A 20327-nucleotide genomic window follows, 5' to 3' on the forward strand; every position below is an offset into this window, starting at 1 on the left:
TACTCAAGACACTAGGAAAAGATCAAACTAAACCTGAAGCAAGCAAAAAATAATAGTGTGGCATTTAATGAAATAGAAATGAGAAAATCAACCGGAAAAAAAAAAACAAAAACAAAAACAAGAGCTGGCTCTTTGAAAAGGTCAACAAAACTTACAAAATTTTAGCACAACTGATGAAGAAAAGAAAAAAAAAAGTGTCAGTTAGAAAAATATGTCAAAATATATACAGGAATTATAAACATCTCATTGGAGATGGAGAACCATTTCCACAAGGATTTAATGATCTGTTCTACAGATAATGAAAGAATTTATAATTGTCATCTTGATTTCAAGTACCTCCTTTTTTTGCATTATCTTCCTTCCCTCTGCTGCATAGAACTGGCTTGTTTCTTCTAAGAATTTATTCTCAAATGACTCTTGGTAAATCTAAGATGCAATATATTAAAAAAAAACAACAAACCTCAGTTAAAACCTATCTTTAAAATATCAGGTTAGAAATTAGTTTTCAATTTAACTACACTTAAAGAATTACTTACCTGTAGATCAGAAAGCATAGTTAAAAGCCTTTGAATCAGACATCGATCAATCATTTCACCATTTCTTTCTTTTTCAATCAACAGAAGAATTCCATCTATGATCCTGTTGTGAACATTCTGATCACAAATTATATATGATTTAAATAATTCGAGGCCCATGTCCCTGAAACAATGACAACAAAATAAAAACCCGCCTAAATAAATAATATTTTTGGGACACTGTAAATTTGTTCTTTTTTTTTTTGCCATCAGTTATACTTTCTTATATATGTTGCACTTCCCCACACACAAAAGAAAATATACTGTGATGTAAAGTTCATTCTATCTACAGTTGGCTAAATTCTTCTATTTTGTTTTTGATGGTCTGAAATCAATCAAAATAAATAAGATTTCAGAGTATATTAAGTATACTGGATATCATGCATAATTCCATAATTAAAAATAAAAACATAAAATAAAATTTAGGATGACTCCAAAGCTCCTACAATCACCCTATTTTAGATTTTTCAGCCTTCATTAACACAATTTAATATCAATTTACTGACTTTCTAATGTTATTAATAATAAAGTATATGTAATATGATGTTATCCTAGAATATATCTTAGAATTTGTGTTTCTGAAATAAGATAGTTTATTAACAGAGATCAATTAAAAATTGACATATAATCTGTGTTACTGTGTAATCAAATATAATTTCAAAACATTTTTGTTTCATGATAAATATAGAGAAATATAGATTTTTGAAATTATTTTTGAAAGTTTATAAATTTATCTTACTAGGTCTTCTTTCAGTTAGGAGAAAGAAAAGTGATCACAAATTACATGCAACAATTTTTCAAGTAATTAATTGTATCCTTACCAAATGGAAGACAACATCGAAATTTGAGAAACATAAGTTCTATCTAGGAACAGAAAAATGTTCCTGATCATGCTCTGTCAGAAATAAAACAAAGGTAAAACATTATGTCTGAAAAATTTTGGGGTTAAATTATTAATTCTTAAGAAAAGCACATTATTTATAAACATCACTATCAATCTATAAATCAAATCTGGTCAGTAGTGTATTTATTTATCTCGGAAAGAGAACCTTTCATATTTTTCACTTTTTTTTCTACATTACTAGTTGTTAAATAATAAAGATTAATGGAGATATATAAATAAAACTTACTCACATAGCTTACTCATGTAGAAACTAAGAAACAATAGAAGATTAGAGGACAGAAAATAAAAGAGCTAGAGTTGTGGATAATAAAAGAAGAAGAAATATGAGGAATTAACAGGAATACCTACCTAGGACCAAGGCTATGTACAAATACAAGATCTTATGCTTTGTATTTGAAGACACACAGAGTAACAAGAGAATTCTTTACTCTGAATATAATGGTTGTGTATAAATTAATTGCAAAGTGAGCATATACAGCAAATACCAGTTCTCAAATACTCTTGTCTCAAGACTCCTTTATATTTTTAAAGAGTATTGATGAAACCAGAGAATTTTCACTAGCATCTTATATGCTAATATCTGCTGTACTAGAAAAACAAAATGAAAAAACACTAAGGATTAAATTTGGTGATAAATTTAGTGACAAAAATTCAGTGAATTTGTTAAGAAATAAGTTTTTAGTCATTTCAATTTTAAAACAGTAATTGCCAAAGGATATGAGCTTTCACTTATAATATGAATAAATTTTAGAGATCTAATGTAAAGCAAGGTGGTGAAAATAAACACCCTCTATACTGAAAAACACTTGAAAGTTAATGAAATCCTTAAATGTTCCAGTAATTATGTGAGGTGATGAAGGTGTTAACTAGTGCTACTGCGGTGATCATTTTGCAGTATATAAATGTATCAAATCATCACACTGTATATCTTAACACAAGGCTATGTCTCAATTTTATCTCAGAAAATGTGTTAAGAATTCATCAAGTAAAAAAAGAAATAGAGCATTAATAATTTAAATACACCTTTATGTATAACACAAACTTGCTTTCATAAACAGATGGGGAAAACCAAATGAGAAACAAGAGAAAACCAGAGAGGTAATAAAGAGATAAGATCCTGAAAAGTACGAAAATAGTGACAAATATCTTAAACGACAACTAAGAATTTTTCCAGGAAGTATTTTCCAGCTTATCTGGTCCAAAGTTGCATGGAGTAACAAACATACATAGCATGCTTGTTTCCTCTTACATACAATCCTTCAAACTGGATCAAAAACCCAGAAAGATGGCCTAAATATGGTCTTTCATTTTTGTGGCAAGTTCACAATCTCTATAAATAATGTGATTAAATTAATAAGATTTTAAAATATGCTTGTACAATCTTAACTTTGGCAATGATTGTACTCACAGATAATTTGTTTTTAGAAAATATGTACTTTTTTGCTTTAACTTAAAACATTTATGGCATCTCTTTGCTGATTCCCCTTGGAGCTCTGCACAGAGCATTTGGAAGTGTTACAGGATGGGGTAATTACGCTGTCCAGAGAATCTTGTCATGTAACAGCGCTGCGTGAGATTAAGGAGATTGATAGTTGCATGGTTCACAGCCTTGATTTTGAGCCAAGACTCGTGATTACTTTTCTAAGTAAGTGTGAAGACTAGAAAGCTGTGATGTGGTAGCCATCTATATGACTAAGGAGGATATGAGAGAGAATCGGAAATGAGTGAGAATGGGTTTAACAACTCCAAACAATCAGTTAAACAGTTAAAGTTCACATCCCTCTCCCTTTGAATTCCTGTAAAATAAGCTCCACAAGAGGCAGAGAGCATTAGCTTTTTCTTCTCCTTATGGAGGCAGCCAAAGATTTTGCTGTCAGAGTAAGGGGACCTATGTCAGCTTCTGTTCTGTCTCAGGGGCAGGGACAACCAAGAGTAAGAGGAACTTTTGGAGTTGATATGCTTGTTCACTATTGATTGTGGTGGTGGCTTCCCAGGGGTATAAATATGTCAAAACTTACTGAACTGTAGGCTCAAGTAAGTATCTGTGGCCTATCATATGTCAGTTATGCCCCAATAAAGATGTTTTCAAAAAGAACCATAAAAAAAATCAGATAAATACTTTCATGTCATAATTCATGTGGGCCATCCCTTTTATATTTTAAAAAATATAAATTCTTATCACTATTTTAAAGAATATGAAGAGTTTATTCTAGCTGTCTTTATGTAAGAAACTGGGAAAAACGCTTTCTATCAGTGAAGATTTAAATTCACAGTTTTGTTTTCACACATTAAATACAAATTTAAAACTTGTAGTAATATTATTAACACATTAAATTATCTCATAGTTTATTATGCCAAAATTGAAAAGCGACCACAATTTGCATCAGATTTTCATCCTCAAAACACATAAACATCTTATGTCAATATATTTAAAACAGTTTATCTGTCTAATTTAGTATAATTCCCTTTATTATAGCTCCAATTCCTTTATTGCACATTCCCTTGTATATTCAAACCTCAGATGATAAATTACTAATATCAGGTAGTACCCAATCTGGCATATATTTTGTGACATTCATTTAATCTCAAATTAATGCTAAATACTACTATATCTAAAATATAATTACCTCTTTGAAAAAAAATTTTTTCCAAACTGTAGGCAAACCAGTAAATTACAGTTGAAATTTTAAAGAATTAAGAATAGACTTCTACCATAAAATCCTTTCCAAATTTGCTTTTAAATAAAGCATGAGTCACTACACTTTGTATTATTTCTTTTATAGACCATCTAACATTCCATAATAATTCTCTTAACTAAAAATACAATTTCTACAAACTACCATTTGTCTGCCATGATTTTGCCAGCATTTATCCATTTTCTTTAGAAAAGGGCCAGTATCCAAAGAATACATGAAGTAATGTTAAGAAAAAGCTTATATTCTAAAACTGACACACATTCTGCAAATGGAAGATACAACTTCCAAGACAGTACTTGGTAAAACTGATTAATGCTAACTGTAAATCCAAGCATCTCTACATCTTACACAAACAAAATTAATCCCATATGCCAAATTAATTATTCCACTCAACAGATACTGACATGGAAATTGGACAAAATAGGAAAAACAACACAAAGGGGGAAAAAAGGATACTCTCTGAACTGATGAATTTCTGCTTTGATGTGCTGTTCACAAAGCTGCTTCAACTGTTTATATAAGTTTGCAGATAAATTGTAGGAGCAAAGATTTTCAACACTCTGAAAATTAAAAATGTATATGTGTAAGTTGAAAAAACAAAATACAGTTTAAATTACTGCTTCCACCTTTATTGATAATATTGAATACTGAGTATGAATTTCACATGAATTTATAAATAAATAGGAATTTAACGACTATTAAATAATAAAAAAGATATTTCAGCATTTATAATTCAGAAAATGTATTTAAAATTCTTCCATCCAAATCAGTATATACAAACCCATTCTTAAGCAGTCATTCTAAGTACCCAGACAGTCACCATAATTAACTCTTTAAAATTTAAAATAATTCCCTCACATTAGTTGGTTAAACCATAAGTTAAACCACATCTTACCTTCCAGAATATTTAAAAGGTTATAATCTTTGTATAAAATTTATTTTTTTTCCTTTGAATAAAATTTAAAAATTAAGAAGTGAATTTAAGATAATGAATAAAATAATTACACCCATACACAATTTTATCAAGTGTGGCTTAAAATGCCTGTAAAAACAATTTAAAAACCACTTTATTTATATTAAAATACACTCCACTGACCTCTGGGGTGATGTCATCAAAAATGGTGGAAAACTCAACTCGCCATTAAATAAAAAAAAAAAAAAATTAGAGCAGCAAAACTATCAGATCAATTTTTTCAGAGCTCTGGAATCTCACCAAAACCCTTAAAATCAAAGGAACATTTAACAAAGAAAAAACCTGCTACATTTCAGTAGCAGAGACTTTTGGTGTTAACTTACCCACCTAGCATGGTGAAAACCTAGTGCCAGTATGGTTTACTAGTTATAGTAAGGAAGAAATACAGACCTTGTTTGCAATGAACTATAAATGTATTTTGACTCTGGAGTCTGCCTTTACACTTTCTGTCTTGAGTCTTCAAACAAAAGGACTAAACTGGGGACTTTATCAAAAAGTGTAAAGGCGGATATACTAATTCAGTCACCTAAGGCAAGAGATAACAATCAGGACAAGTAGCACACAAGTGAAATCTTAGAAAGAATCAGAGTTTGGGAAAGAAGTACAAAAACATTAGTGCTTTGAAAATTCCTGTGTATGCCAGAAAAATCAAGAAGGCCGTACATTTCCTAGAACATTCTTGGAAAAGAGCTGAAGAGACCCTAATTTCACGTTAGGCTTACATCTAGGATACACCCAAATATAATGAAAGAAATCTAAGAGTTGTGAATAGCAGGGCTAACCAATGAAGGAATGCCCCAATAGAAATGTAATCTTCAAGAGCAGAGAAAATTTTGGGGTTTTTTTTTTTTTTTTTTGGCTATAATATTTAGTATATCTCAATAAAATAAGTAGCTAACCACTATGCTAATGGAACAAGGACCACACATGACAAAGAAAAAAAGTCTAGAAAAGTGATTAAAATCAAACAAACAAACAAACAAAAAACAAAAAAAACAAAAGCAATAACAACAAACTGTGGGAAAGGGCTGGAGGTGCTTTCTAGAGTTGTCATAATACAACTGGATGTTTTGAATTAAAAAGAAAAAAAAAATCTCTGGGCGGGGGGGGGGGGGTAAGATGGCAGAGAACTAGGGCACCCTAACTAGCCTCCTTCCTCAAACACACCTAAATAAATATCAACTCATTCTGAACACCCCAGAATTCAACTGGAAGTCTTCATGAACAAAGCTGCACAACTACAGAGGAAACAACCTCTGGAAGCTTCTTACAACAAGCTGACAAAAACACACCTAGGATCTAGCTTTCTTTATTGATTTTTGAAATTTTAAAAAAATTTTAATTACATTTTACTTTTTTTCCCCTCCAAAATGACAAGATGGAAAAATTCAGCCCAAAAGAAAGAACTGGAAGAAATGTTGGCCAGAGATTTAATCAATACAGATATAAGTAAAATGTCTAAATTAGAATTTAAAACAGCAATTGTAAGGTTACTAGCTGGGCTTCAAAAAGGCATAGAAGACACTAGAGAATCCCTCACTGTACAGATTAAAAGAGCTAAAATCTAGTCAAGCCAAAATTAAAAATGCAAAGACTGAGATGCAATCCCAAATGGATGGTGCCATCACAATGCTGGATGAGTCAGACCAATGAATCTGTGATACAGAAGATAAAATTATGAAATATGAGATGAAAAGAAGAGGGAAACAAAGAATCATGAAGGTAGACTTTCAGAACAAACTCAGCGGCTTTCTAAAATGGAGTAATATTCATATCGTAGGTGTCCCAAAAGGTGCAAAAGAGAAAAAGAGGCAGAAAGTTAATTTGAGCAAAAATATTTTTTTGAGAGAGCAGAGAAAGTGCACAGACAGGGAGGGGCAGGTAGAGGCAGGAGGCAGGTTAGAGGGAGGAGGAGAGAGAATCTTAAACAGGCTAAGCATACCAGCACAGAGTCCAGTGTGTGGCTTAATCTCATTACCATGAGATTATCACCTGGACCAAAATCAAGAGTCAGACACTTAACCAGCTGAGCCACTCAGGCATCCCTAGGTGACCAAATTATAGCTGAAAACTTTCCTAATCTGGGGAAGGACACAGAAAACAAAATCCAAGAAGCACTGTGAACTCACATTAAATTCTACAAAAGCCAATCACTGCCAGGGCAGTCATAGTCAAATTCACAAAATACAAGAGCCCTGAGAGCAGCAAGGGAAAATAGTCCTTAATTTATAAGGGAAGACAAATCAGATTCACAGCATACCTGCCCACAGAAACATGCCGGGTTAGAAGAAAGTGGAAGGATATATTCAACCTACTCAATGGGAAAAACATGCAGCCAAGAATATTTTATCCAGTAAGCTTGTCAATTAGGATAGAAGGAGAGATAAAATTTCCTGACAAATACAAACATTATAAGATATTGTGAGCAAATTATATGGCAACAAGCTTGGCAACCTGGAAGAAATGGACAAGTTCCTAGAAACATACACACTACTGGGACCCCTGGGAGGCTCCGTCAATTAAATGGCTGACTTCAGTTCAGGTCATAATCCCAGGCTCCTGGAATTGGGTCCCACATCGGGCTCCTTGCTCAGTGAGGAGCTTGTTTCTCCCTCTGCCTGCTCTGCCTGCTGCTCCGCCTGTTTGTGCTCTCTCTCTCTCTGACAAATAAATAAATGAAATCTTTAAAAAAGGAGAAAGGAAGGAAGGAAGGAATGAACAAACTACCAAAACTGAAACCAAAAGAAATAGAAAATTTGAACAGATCCATAACCAGCAAAAAAATTGAATCAGTAATCCTGATTCAATCTCCCAACAAACAAAAGTCCAGAGCCAGATGGCCTATAAGGGAATTCTACTAGATATTTAAAGAAAAAGTAATACTTATTCGTCTGAAACTGTTCCCAAAAAATAGAAATGGAAGGAAAACCTCCAAATTCCTTCTAAGAGACCAGCATTACTTTGATTCCAAAACCAAAGACCCCATGTAAAAGGAGAATTACAGGTCAATATTCCTGATGAACACAGATGCAAAATTTCTCAAGAAGTTATAGCAAACTGAATTTAACAGAACATTAAAAGAATTATTCAGTATTACCAAGTGGGATTTATTCCTAGGCTGGAGAAGTGGTTCAATCAACAGCTTACACCACTTTCCATTAAGGAAAGTATTAGAATCATATGGTCCTCTCAGTCGATGCAGAAAGAGCATTTGATAAAATACGGCATCCACTCTTTAACAAATCTTCAACAAAACAGGTGTAGATGGAACACACCTTGACACCTTAACATAAGACCATATACAAAAGACCCACCACTATTATCATTATCAATGGGGAAAAACTGAGAGCTTTTCCTCTACAGTCAAGAACAAGACAAGGATGTAACATAGTACTGGAAGCAATATGACAAGAAAAACAGAAAAAAAAAAAGAGAGAGCAAAAGAAATAGAAGAGAAAGAAAGAAAGAGAGAGAGACAGGGAGGGAGAGAAGAAAGGAGGAAGGAAGGAAGGGAGGAAGAAAGAAGGAGAAAGAAAGAAAGAAAAAAGAAAGAAAGAGAAACAAAAAGAAAGAAAGAAAGAAAGAAAGAAAGATAGAAAGAAGGAAAGAAAGAAAGAGAAAGAGAAAGAGAGAAAAAGGGAGATAAAGAAAGAAAGAAATCCATCCAAAACAGCAAGGAAGAAGCCAAAGTTTTGTTATTTGCAAATGACATGATACTCTGGTAGAAAACCCAAAACTCCACTCAAAAGTTGCCAGAAGTAATACCTGAATTCAGCAACTCAAAAGTTGCCAGAAGTAATACCTGGACATAAAATCAATGCACAGAAATCAGTTGTATTTCCCTACACCAATAACGAAGCAGCAGAAAAAGAAATCAAGGAATCAATCCATTTGCAATTGCACCAAAAACAGTAAGGTATATTACCAAAGAGATAAAAGAAGTTAAAGATATGTACTCCAAAAACTATAGCACACTTATGAAAGAAACTGGAGAAGACACAAATAAATGGAAAAGCAACCCAGATTCGTGGATTGGAAGAATAAACTTTGTTAAAATATCTGTAGTACCAAGAAGAAAAAAAAAGTCTATAGTACCCAAAGCAATCTAGACATTTTAAGCAATCCCTATCAAAACATCACCAGCATTTTTCACAGAGATGAAACAATCCTAAAATTTACATGGAACCACAAAAGATCTTGAATATCTAAAGCAATTCTGAAAAACAGAAACAAAACTGGAGGTATCATGATTCCCGTTTCCAAGCTATATTAACAAAGCTATAGTCATCAAGACAGTAGGGTACTACAAAACAAAACAAAACAAAAAACAGTACGGTATAGTCACAAAAACAGAGAAACGGATCAATGAAACAGAAGACAAAACCTACAAAAGGACCATAACTCTGTGGCTAACTAATCATCACCAAAGCAGGAAAGATTATCCAGTGGAAAAAAAGTCCTGTCAACAACTGCTATTGAGAAAACTAGACAGCCATGTGCAGAAGAATGACACTAGAGTACTTTCTTACACCATAAGCAAAGATGAATTCAAAACTGATGAAAGACCTAAATGTGAACAGGAAACCAATCAAAACCCGGCAGCAACCTCTTTGATCCCAGCAACAACAAAGTCTTACTGTACAGGTCTCCAGAGGCAAGGGAAACAAAAGCAAAAATGAACTACTAGGACTTCACCAAGATAAAAAAACTTTTGCACAGCAAAGGAAACAAACAACAAAACTAAGAGGCAGCCTCCAGAAGAGGAGAAGATATTTGCAAATGATGTGTATAATAAAGGGTTAATATCCAAACTCTATAAGGAACTTCTCAAACTCAAATCCCCCAAAAAACAAATAATCTAGTAAAGAAATGGGAAGACATGAATAGAAACTTTTCCTAAGAAGATATGCAGATGGCTCCAGACACATGAAAAAATGATGGACATCACTCATTATCAAGGGAATACAGATCAAAACCACAAGGAGATACCACCTCACACCTGTCAGAACGGTTAAAATTAGCAAAAGAAACAACAGGGGTTAGCAAGGATGTGGAGAAAGGGGAGTCCTCTTGGACTGCTGGTGGGAATGAAAACTGGTGCAACCACTCTGAAAGGCAGCATGGAGGGTCCTTAAAAAGTTAAAAATAGAACTAACCTACAATCTAGCAACTGCACTCCTAGATATTTACCCAGGAGATACAAAAATACAGATTCAAAGGGGTACATGCACTCTGTTGTTTATAGATGCATTATAAAAAATAGCCAAACTATAGAGAGAGCCAAATGTGCATTGACTGATTAATGGATAAAGAAGAGAGGTATATTTATAATAGAAAATTATTCAGTCATCCAAAAAAAAAAAAAGAAAAAGAAAAGAAAGGAACAAAAGTCTTGCCATTTGCAGTGATGTGGATAGAGCTAGAGAGTGAAAAAGTCAGGTAGAGACACATGCCACATGATCTCATTCATATGTGGAATTTAGGAAAGAAAACAGAGGAACATATGTGAAAGGAAATAGGAAAACAAATGTTAAGAGACACTAACAATAAAAATCAAACTATCTCTCTCCCATTTCAACAAAAAGCTTTTCTAGACTCTTTTTAAAGTAAGAAAAATGTACACAAGACTCTGCTAAATTAAACTGAATTATAATAACTTGAAGAATGAGAATATATACATGAAAGCAGAGTGTACCCAGCATAATTGAAGCTAAATAAATCCATCAGATATAAATAAATAAATTGAACTGCATGATTGTAAACTATGATGGATTCAATGCATGATGCATTACAATGCATGATGACAAAAGATCCAAGCAAATATAATACATTATTAATATAAATCCTGACTCCATTATGATTAATGAGTACTTATATCCAAAAATGACACATACCTGATAGAGTTCTTCCAAGCTGTATTTAACACAGATATTGTTCTGGATAGCATGTACAGCTTCTTTTAATTTTTGCCATGTTCCTTCAGTATAGTTTTCTAGTATCAGAGGTTTATCTAAAAAATTAACACAAGATTATGGAGCAAAATGTTTGGAGGACAATGTCAAATACTATAAAATGTAGTATCATTTAAGTATCACACATTTAAGACAAATTTATTTTAAACACATATGTTGATACCATTCAGTGGGTAAAAATAGTCTCCTCAACAAATGGTACTAGGACAACAAGATAGCCACATTTCAAAAGAATGAAGAAAAACTGCTATCCTAATATATTCAAAAAATAATTCAAAATCAAAGGCCTAAATATAAATATGAAAGCATAATCTATAATGCTTTCAGTAGAAAACACAGGGATAAGTCTTCATGACCTTGGATCTTGCAATAGATTCATACATGACACCTCAGGTATGAACATTAATTTATTGGAGAGATCATTAAGTTAAAATGTAAAATTTCTGTGTATCAAAGGAAAATCAAGAAAGCAAAAACACAACCCTCAGCATACGAGAAAATATTTGCTAATCATATAACTGGTAAATATCAAGTATGTAGAATAAAAAACTTTTGCAACTCATCTACAAAAAAAAAAACCCAATTAATAACTAGGCAAAGGATTTAAACAGACATTTTCAAGAATATATACAAATGGCCAACGAGCTTACGAAAAGTTGCTCAACATATTAAGTAAATAGATACATTTAAGTCAAAACTATGACATATCACTTCACACCTACTAGGAGGATATAAAAAATTTTTGACAGGATGCAGGGAAATTGGAATCCCTGCATATTTTTGGTGGGAACATAAAATTATGTGGACAATGTGGAAAAGTTTAGCAGTTCTGTAATTAAACATAAAATCACCATATGATCCCACAATTCCCTTCTTGGCATCTATCCAAAAGAACTAAATACAGGCATTCATACAGAATCTCATACGTAAATGTTCAAAGCAGTGTGCATGTCCATACAATGGAATTTTATTTAAGCCATAAAAATGAAGCATTCACACATGTCACACCATGACTGAACTTCAAAAGCACTATACTACATGAAAGAAGGTAGACAGAAAAGGCCACTTATAGAATGATTTCATTTATATGAAACATTCAGACCATGTAAACCCACAGGGACAGAAAGCAAACTGCTGACTGCCAGGTAGAGGATAGAAAGGAAGGGAAAAGGGATGGACAGGGAAATGATAATGCTTATGACTATGGAGTTTCATCTTTGGGTGATTAAAATAAGCTGATTAAGTGAAAATGATTAAAATTATTTAGTTCATTATTGGGGGCATCCAGGTGGCTCAGTCAGTTAAGCATGTGACTATTGGTTTTGGCTTAGGTCATGATCTCAGAGTCCGAGGTCAAGCCCCACGTCAAGTTCCATGCTCAGTGGAACTTGCATAGACCAGGCCATTCCAGTTGCTAACATTTATCCTACAAAATACTAAAATATATAAAAAATATTGGAATTTCAAATCTTCAATCATTCAATAATGCATGACTATAACATGAATTCCAAAAACTCATGTTATTTGAAATATTATTTAGTTCTTAAAGACTGCTTTTTACGCTTCAACAATCTATCGTCAAACTTCTGCATAATAAATCCAGCACACACTAGGTTCTGGATAAAAAACAAAGGGAAAAACCAGAGGGGGAAATGTTAAAAATATTTATTTTAAAAGAAAATTTGTCATGTTAAACAGAAATTTTGTGATATTTGAAGTTTTACTTACAATGAAGAGCTGTACTTGTGCAGGAAAGAACTGAATGTAGGAGTTATTAAATAATACTAATTAAAATAGGGAATGTTAAATTGTTTCCCGATAATTAAAGATATCAATGAGATTGGCATATGTTCTTTAAACTCTGTAAGCTAAAAATGAGCAACCAGATACCAAAAATGTTGGTTTTTAAAATTCAAACATACCCGTATACGGATTTCATTTTACAAATTTGACGTGAAAAGAATTGATTCAATAATTCTGTTGAGTTTCTAATTTTTTATATTAATATTTCCTCAGAATTTTTTAAACACTAAAATACATCTACTCTGAGGAATGGATTTTCTTATGATTTCATTGTTTATATCCAAGTGCATACTTTTTCACCAACACTCTATAACTTATCAGAAATTTAAATTGTTGCCTTTTTACTATCTATGTGAGATCACTTTTCGGTAATATGAAAGATCCACTCACTGAGCATATAGGAGACAATTTAATCTACAAAGGTGTCACAGTTGAGAAAGGTATTTCAAAGTCAAACAGAGAAGTTAAAATGTAGTTTAGAGGGAAACAAAGAAATGAACCATGGAGTGATCTTCCAAAGGGCAAATGTTACTCTGTGGTTATATCATGGCCAGGACTCAGGGCTTCAGAATGCAAAAATAATGTTCCTAAATCTTGTAAAAATTAACTGTGCCTCAGAAAATATAACTGTATCTCTCCAAATTTAAAATAGAAAAGCAGCAATAGGGTATGAGGAGCTAAAACTGAAATCTTAATCAAATGATCATTATGTTACCTTTAAAGTTTTTGATTACTAGTTTTTTGACAGACCCAGTGCCAAGCTTGATACTGGCAAAACTAGACAGAGTTGTGGGGGCTTCAGTCAAATCATCTGTGTGATGGTCTGCAGCCACAGAGAAAACTACCAAGTTTCTGTTTTTAAGCTGTTCTTGTTCCTGAGAGGCAGAAGCAGATGAAGATGATGATGAGTCTTCTTCAGCCATTTTCACATTAAGTTCTGTAAAGTACAAAAAAATAAAATAAAATAAATCCAGTTTATAATTCTGTCTACAAAGATTTAAGAAGTTGGATAACAGGAGGAAGATAAAGATCAGAAACAGATAAACAAGTGGTGCCTGGGTGGCTCCTTCTATTAAGTATCTGCATTTGGCTCAAGTGGCAATTCCAGGGTCCTGCTCAGCAGGGAGTCAGTATCTCCCTCTCTCTCTGCGCCCACCCCCTGCTCATGCATAAATAAATGAAATCTTTTAAAAAGAGAGAGAGATAAATAAGAAAAGCATTTAAGGTGCTCCTGACCCTTGCTGCTATATTTTAATTTTTTTTCCCCTTAATAGTACATGGAAGCAGATGAAGAAAGACCATCACCAAGTATATATAATCTCTAGTGAAATGGACAACACTAACTGCCAGATCAGGAGGGTGAAATACTTTGAAAACATGAAAATAAAGAGAATGAAAAAATGAATAACTATCAAAACAAAAACAAAGAAAAAAAAAGGAAAATAACCAAGAGCAAAGGAAAACAAAACAAAACTGAAACAAGAAGAGAGTTTCAGTGATAACATAGCAGCAAATGAGAAAATGATCCTGAAAGAGTTCTGTAGAGTAGGGCAAATTTGGGAAGGAAACACTAAAGATTAGAAAATAAGAGAAAGTGGGAGTCAGAGGGGGGGGAAAGAAAAAACATAAAACAGAGAAACTCAGGGACAGGAAATGGAAATACAGAATGAAAGAAAGAAAAAAAAGTATGCAAGGCACCTATAGCAGTACATTTCACAACCTGCTGCAACAAAGAGCTAGCGTGAGGAGAAAAATAAGACAAACACAAACCACAGAAATAGCTAAAAGAGATATCACTCACACATAAAGAAATGTGGTACTGAAAGTTAGAAAAGCAGAACATAATGCATTTGTTACTGTATTTTGGAATATAACAGTAAACAAAAGTCTCTGGACTCTCATGAAACATCCATTATAAAGGTGCAGAAAATCTAGCAAGTCTCAAACTGAAGATGCAAAATGAGAAAATACATAAGTAAAAGCTGATGCATGGGAAGAGAGAAGTGAGTTTAATGAGAGTTTAAAGGAGGAAAAAAAGTAGAGGCAATAAGAGAGAAAGAAAAGGAAGGGGAAAACCAGAGAGAAAGTAAAGAAAGAGCAAGGCAAATATTATTTACTTACATAATGAGAAAGGCATAAATAAACCATGATAGAAATAAATATATGGATAAACATGAGAGAGATTTAAGGGAAGAAAGGGTAGCAACACTAGACAGAAACAAATATACAGGGCAACAGAAACCCAACAAGACATTTTTTAAAAGCACTGATGAAGAAACAAAGACTTCATCACAAAGAAAATGACAACACAAAAGACTCAGAAAAAGAAATGAAAGGAAGGAAAGAAAGGCAGAAGAAGAAATTAGGGGCAGGAAGGAAGCATAAGAAAGCTTAAAGTCAAAGACATTCCAGGAGAAAGGATATAAAAAGATCATATTGCCTAGGCACTAAGAAATAGAGAAGAGTCAGCACATGCAGTCTGAACAATACAGAGATACAAGGCAAAATTTCTTTCTGTGAAGAACTCTTTCCCTAAAGATAGAACTAGGGGAAGAATGAGTGAAAAGGAAAAAAACCTCAAGAACTGGAGAGGACAAATTTATGAAAAGACTAATGACTTTAACAGAAAGAAACAAAGATCAATACTATTACTTAGAACCATTTAAAAAACAAACAAACCAAAAACAAAACAAAACAAAACAAAACAAAACCAAAAAAAAAAAAAAAAAGAAAAAAGAAAAAACCCAGGAGACAGAAAAATGAACAGATAAACATAAAAAATGGATAGACAAAAAGATTCAAAATTAGATTAATAGAAAAAGCATACAAATAAAAATCAAAAGTAACAAGATGAAAAACATGAGACAAATCACAAGAAAAGGTGGAAAAGAAGAAAAATATTAAGAGAAATATCTTAAGAGCGTCCAAGTTAAACAGCACTGAACCACAGAATAGACGGACAAACATTAAGACTCAAAGTCAAAATAAGTGTTATGAAAAAGAAACCAAAAAATACATCAAATACATAAAAGAAATACATAAAAACGTAAAAGCCTGACAAAAACAGCATGTTAAGTGGAAAACTAAAAAGAAGACTGAAGGAGGGTCAATAGAGAAAAAGTTCACAGATACCATCTGTGTTTTGTGAAATTAACGAAATTAACCTGTTTAGAAGTCTGATAATCGCTGAGAGCTAAAATAGCAACATGTTATTCTTAAGATTAAGGCGTAATGAACTAGTAATAATTTACACATTTTTGTTTTGTTTTTGGTTACCTGCCTCTCTGAAAGATGGAAAAGTACCTCAGAAGCGACCGTTGACTACCCCACGGCCTCACGGTCTCGCGATGCGAGACTTGAACTTGTCTTCACCGGAAATGACGGCGTCCAAAATTCCCATTATGACCGAGAGTTGGCAAGCAAAATTACGCTGTGGGTTCAGCAAGGAGGAAGACAGAAGGAGCTAGAGCCATGTTCATGGAAATCTGTCGTACAATTACAAGATCGTTAACACTTTGGGAATAAATAAATAAGAAAGGAGGGAGGGAGGAAGGAAGGAAGAACGGGAGGTAGAGAGATTGGGCCAGATCATTGAGCCCCCATATGCATGCATTTAAATTACTTGAATGTGGGACTTTAATGTATCAATTCTGCATTTCCTTTCCATGGGGAAGGAGGAGTTAAGCCTCTCATTCCCTATGTTTTTAACCAATATATAAAACCTGCCAAAAGTCATTAGTGACGATGTACGGAAAAATTACCAAGCAGCTTAATTAAAGTTATAAAGTTCTTCATCCTCTTACAAAAAGAACAATTATTCTGGTTAGTTTTTATCTTTGTGCTGCACGTCCTGGTAATTTTGTTAAGTTAATCGTTAATCTCTATGTAGACCACATTAAATAGTATGGTTAATCTGAACATTGTAAATTTTGGTGTGGATGTGTAGATGAAAACAAATTTCATTTATACTTTTAATTTCATTTTGCTACAAATCATAGTTAATAATTGGAGTTACTTTCTCCCCATGTGCATGTTTTAGTGCCTGCCAGTAACTGCTACTCTCACCATTTTATATAGTTTGGGTTGCTAAGTCCTTTAAATCACTGAAAATTAATATAGTTAAATCATATGTAGGTACATGTCCACTTATGACATATTTAGCAAAAAATATTCGAATCACTATATTGTACACTGAAATTAATAGTACACTGTCATGTTAATGAACTGGAATCTAATAACTTAAAAAAATTTGACTACCTCATTTTCATATAACAGATGAAACATACCCATTGTCCTTTTTATTAACCTTAAAAATTCTAAAAATTATTTGCATCCCTTCAGCCTGGTCTCCTTTGTAGTTGCAGAAAGAAGCAGTATATTTTAAAAAAAAAGAGCTAATAAATAACTGAATGCCAAGTATGATGTAAGTACTTCATTACAGTAATTTCATTTAATTCTCTTACTAATTTTAGAAGATGTCCAATTCTCCAATAGGAAAGAGAAGTTCAAGAAAGTTAAGTAGGTTACTTTTGTATATAGCCAAGGGAAGAGAGTTCACTATTCTTATAGTATTGCAGGAACCATATATTTATTTATTTATTTATTTGTTTGTTTGTTTGTTTATTTATTTATTTAATTTATTTTTACACATAGTGCTGAGCAATTGTGACACCAAAGGCATTACCAAAAATATGATATTTATGAGGGTCAGAACTTTTGCCTCTTTTATTCCCATCTATTTTCCCATCTGTTTGGTTTCCCATAAACCCCTTAGAATCTAACTTAGCACAGTAAATATTTGCTAAATGAAGTGAATCATCTTTTCAGCCTGAGAAGATGAAATGAAATACTGATCCCCATGGTTCACAAATAGTAAGCAAGGGTCAGATTGAAAAACTTCTGACTTTTGCACTGAGTCTACTTCAACTCTGACTCTTGAATCTCTAAATCATGAATATTAAGGCGCATTAACAAGGGTGCTTTGGCCTTCTTTATGCCTTGGATAACAGAGATGTATTCTCCAGAAAGAAGAATTTAGCAGTTAAAATAAAGGTTACAGTGAATCAATAGAGTATTCTGGGGTCAGTGGCACACATGTTTCTATTCTTGGACAATTATGTCTATATTTTCAACCATCTTCCTTAACAATATATTGCTCTAATGAGTGAACTTCATTTCTCCTCTGAAATCCAGGTCAAAGAGTGACTAAAATTTCAGCACTGTCAATACAACTTAAACTCTCTCTGTCCTCAGAATCTAAACAAAAGAAAGACACTACCACCTACCTCTTCTTTACTCACTAATTTGTATAAATCTTAACACTCTCTCTTCCCAGGTGGGGTAGAAGGTCAAGAAGAAAGGTACAAACAAAGTATAAGAAAATCCAAATATGTTTTTTTTTTTTCATCTAAGTTTAACAGATCGTGGTAAGATACAAAATTATTTTGAACATGATGCAACAGGAGTATCTTGTCCTAATGACCTAAGTTAGGTAGAAACTTGATTTTTTTTTTCCTTCTACATATCCCAACACTCTCCAAAATCCCTACAATTGATGTTTTTAATCCTCTGAGAATCTTACCAGAGTTCTTATGTCTGATATATACTGCTGAAATTGATTTGCTGACATTATGAAAATATCTTCCTTCCTGCTCTGTCAGATGAACTGAAACTGAATTATTTGACAATCTAGAAATAAGATATTTTGATACAAACTTTTCTAAAAGTCCCTCGCAAACACTTATTCATTAATCTTCCTCCATTCTCTAGTCTTGGACTACTGGGCCACAAAAGAATTTTATTTAACAGTATTAATACAGGTTCTCAGTTTTACTTAGCTAAGGTGGGAAAAGACCTTATTTGGACTACCAGCTACTTATAAGTTGTTCAAGAATCCAGAGTAGGCTGTTGTCATAGTCTTTATAAATGTTGCCTTGTAAATGGTCATTGGGTATCTCTATCAAGGGTACCTTCAAAATAGTTTTAATTTTTATCTAATTTAAAGAATTATTCTTTTTTTTAAACTTTATTTTATTTTTTCAGTGTTCCAGGATTCATTGTTTATGCACCACACTCAGTTCTCCATGCAATGCGTGCCCTCCTTAATACCCACCACCAGTCTCAACCAACCCCACCCCCCCTCCCTCCCAAACCCCCAGTTTGTTTCTCAGAGTCCACAGTCTCTCATGGTTCATCTCTCCCTCCAATTTCCCCCAACTCCCTTCTCCTCTCCTTCGCCCAATGCCCTTTGTGTTATTCCTTATGCTCCACAAGTAAGTGAGACCATATGATAATTGACTCTCTCTGCTTGATTCATTTCACTCAGCATAATCTCCTCCAGTCCTGTCCATGTTGATACAAAAGTTGAGTACTCATCCTTTCTGATGGAGGCATAATACTCCATTGTATGTATGGACTATATCTTCTTTATCCATTCGTCCGTAGAAGGGTATTCTTGGCTCTTTCCACAGTTTGGTGACTGTGGCCATTGCGCTATAAACACTGGGGTATAGATGGCCCTTCTTTTCAGTACATCTTTATCTTGGTGGTGAATACCCAGTAGTACAATTGCAGGGTCATAGGGTAGCTCCACTTTAAATTGAAGAATTACTTTTAATAGGCATGGAGTTTTTGTTTGGGATGATGAAGTAACTCTGGAAATACACAGTGGTAACTGTTGTAAAATATTGTGGATGCACTTATTGCTATGGAATTTTACATTTTAAAATGGTGACATCAATATCCCTGTTTTGTTGTGCTACATATCAAGAATCATGCACACAAGTGCTTCTGTAGGAGATAGGGGATTCAGCACCAAATGCCAAGAGACTCAAAAGGAATTTTACACACCTCAGTTTCAGGTAATGCATACTTTTATCTCAGATCTGCTAATAGACCCTGCCCTGTGAACTGCTTCAGCTATAGTTCAGGTCAAAACACTGTCTTAGGCCATCATCCACAGACAAGAGAACATTTGTAGAAGTCCAGAAAAGAAGCTTCACCGCGTAATGAAAATAAAACAAAACAACAACAACAAGATAAAACCAAGTTTGGGTGCATTGGAGAGAGTAAAGGGAACAGGTTGACTACTCATATCCCTTCTCTGCCAAGACCACTCAGCTTAGAGACAAGAAATATCTTACCACCCCCACGATTTCCTCCACAGAAAAATGAGATGACCCCTCAGCTTCCCCAACTATATGGGATGTTGCCAAAGAGGCTCAGTTCTCCCTTATCCAGTCAAGAATGTTGATTCATTAGCTGCATGAGAGTGGAAAAGGATTGGTAGAGTGACATAACTCTGAAGGCTTTGAAAAGATGAAGATTCTATTAACTACATCATAGACTCCATCAAGAAAACATATTCATGGGTGATGACTCAGTCACAAATTCCTCAGTGGGACT

At 33.5% G+C, this 20327-nt stretch overlaps 1 protein-coding gene across 1 annotated transcript in view; it reads right to left on the minus strand.

Moving 5' to 3' along the window:
• Positions 1 to 16219, minus strand: part of LOC111140069 (cullin-4B-like) — a 124611-nt gene extending 108392 nt beyond the window's left edge. The window contains exons 1-8 of the mRNA XM_022492450.1: positions 16204 to 16219; positions 13639 to 13860; positions 11043 to 11158; positions 4632 to 4735; positions 4320 to 4389; positions 1397 to 1470; positions 537 to 699; positions 337 to 426 (exon numbers count right to left, since the gene is read on the minus strand). Of these exons, the coding sequence (XP_022348158.1) occupies positions 337 to 426; positions 537 to 699; positions 1397 to 1470; positions 4320 to 4389; positions 4632 to 4735; positions 11043 to 11158; positions 13639 to 13846 (825 nt within the window). The 5' untranslated portion in view covers positions 13847 to 13860; positions 16204 to 16219. The remainder of the gene's footprint in view (positions 1 to 336; positions 427 to 536; positions 700 to 1396; positions 1471 to 4319; positions 4390 to 4631; positions 4736 to 11042; positions 11159 to 13638; positions 13861 to 16203) is intronic.
• Positions 16220 to 20327: the final 4108 nt, after the last annotated feature.

The sequence above is a fragment of the Enhydra lutris genome, unplaced genomic scaffold (assembly GCF_002288905.1).
Source record: "Enhydra lutris kenyoni isolate GAN:26980312 unplaced genomic scaffold, ASM228890v2 scaffoldscaffold148, whole genome shotgun sequence".
Taxonomy (NCBI): Eukaryota; Metazoa; Chordata; class Mammalia; order Carnivora; family Mustelidae; genus Enhydra; species Enhydra lutris.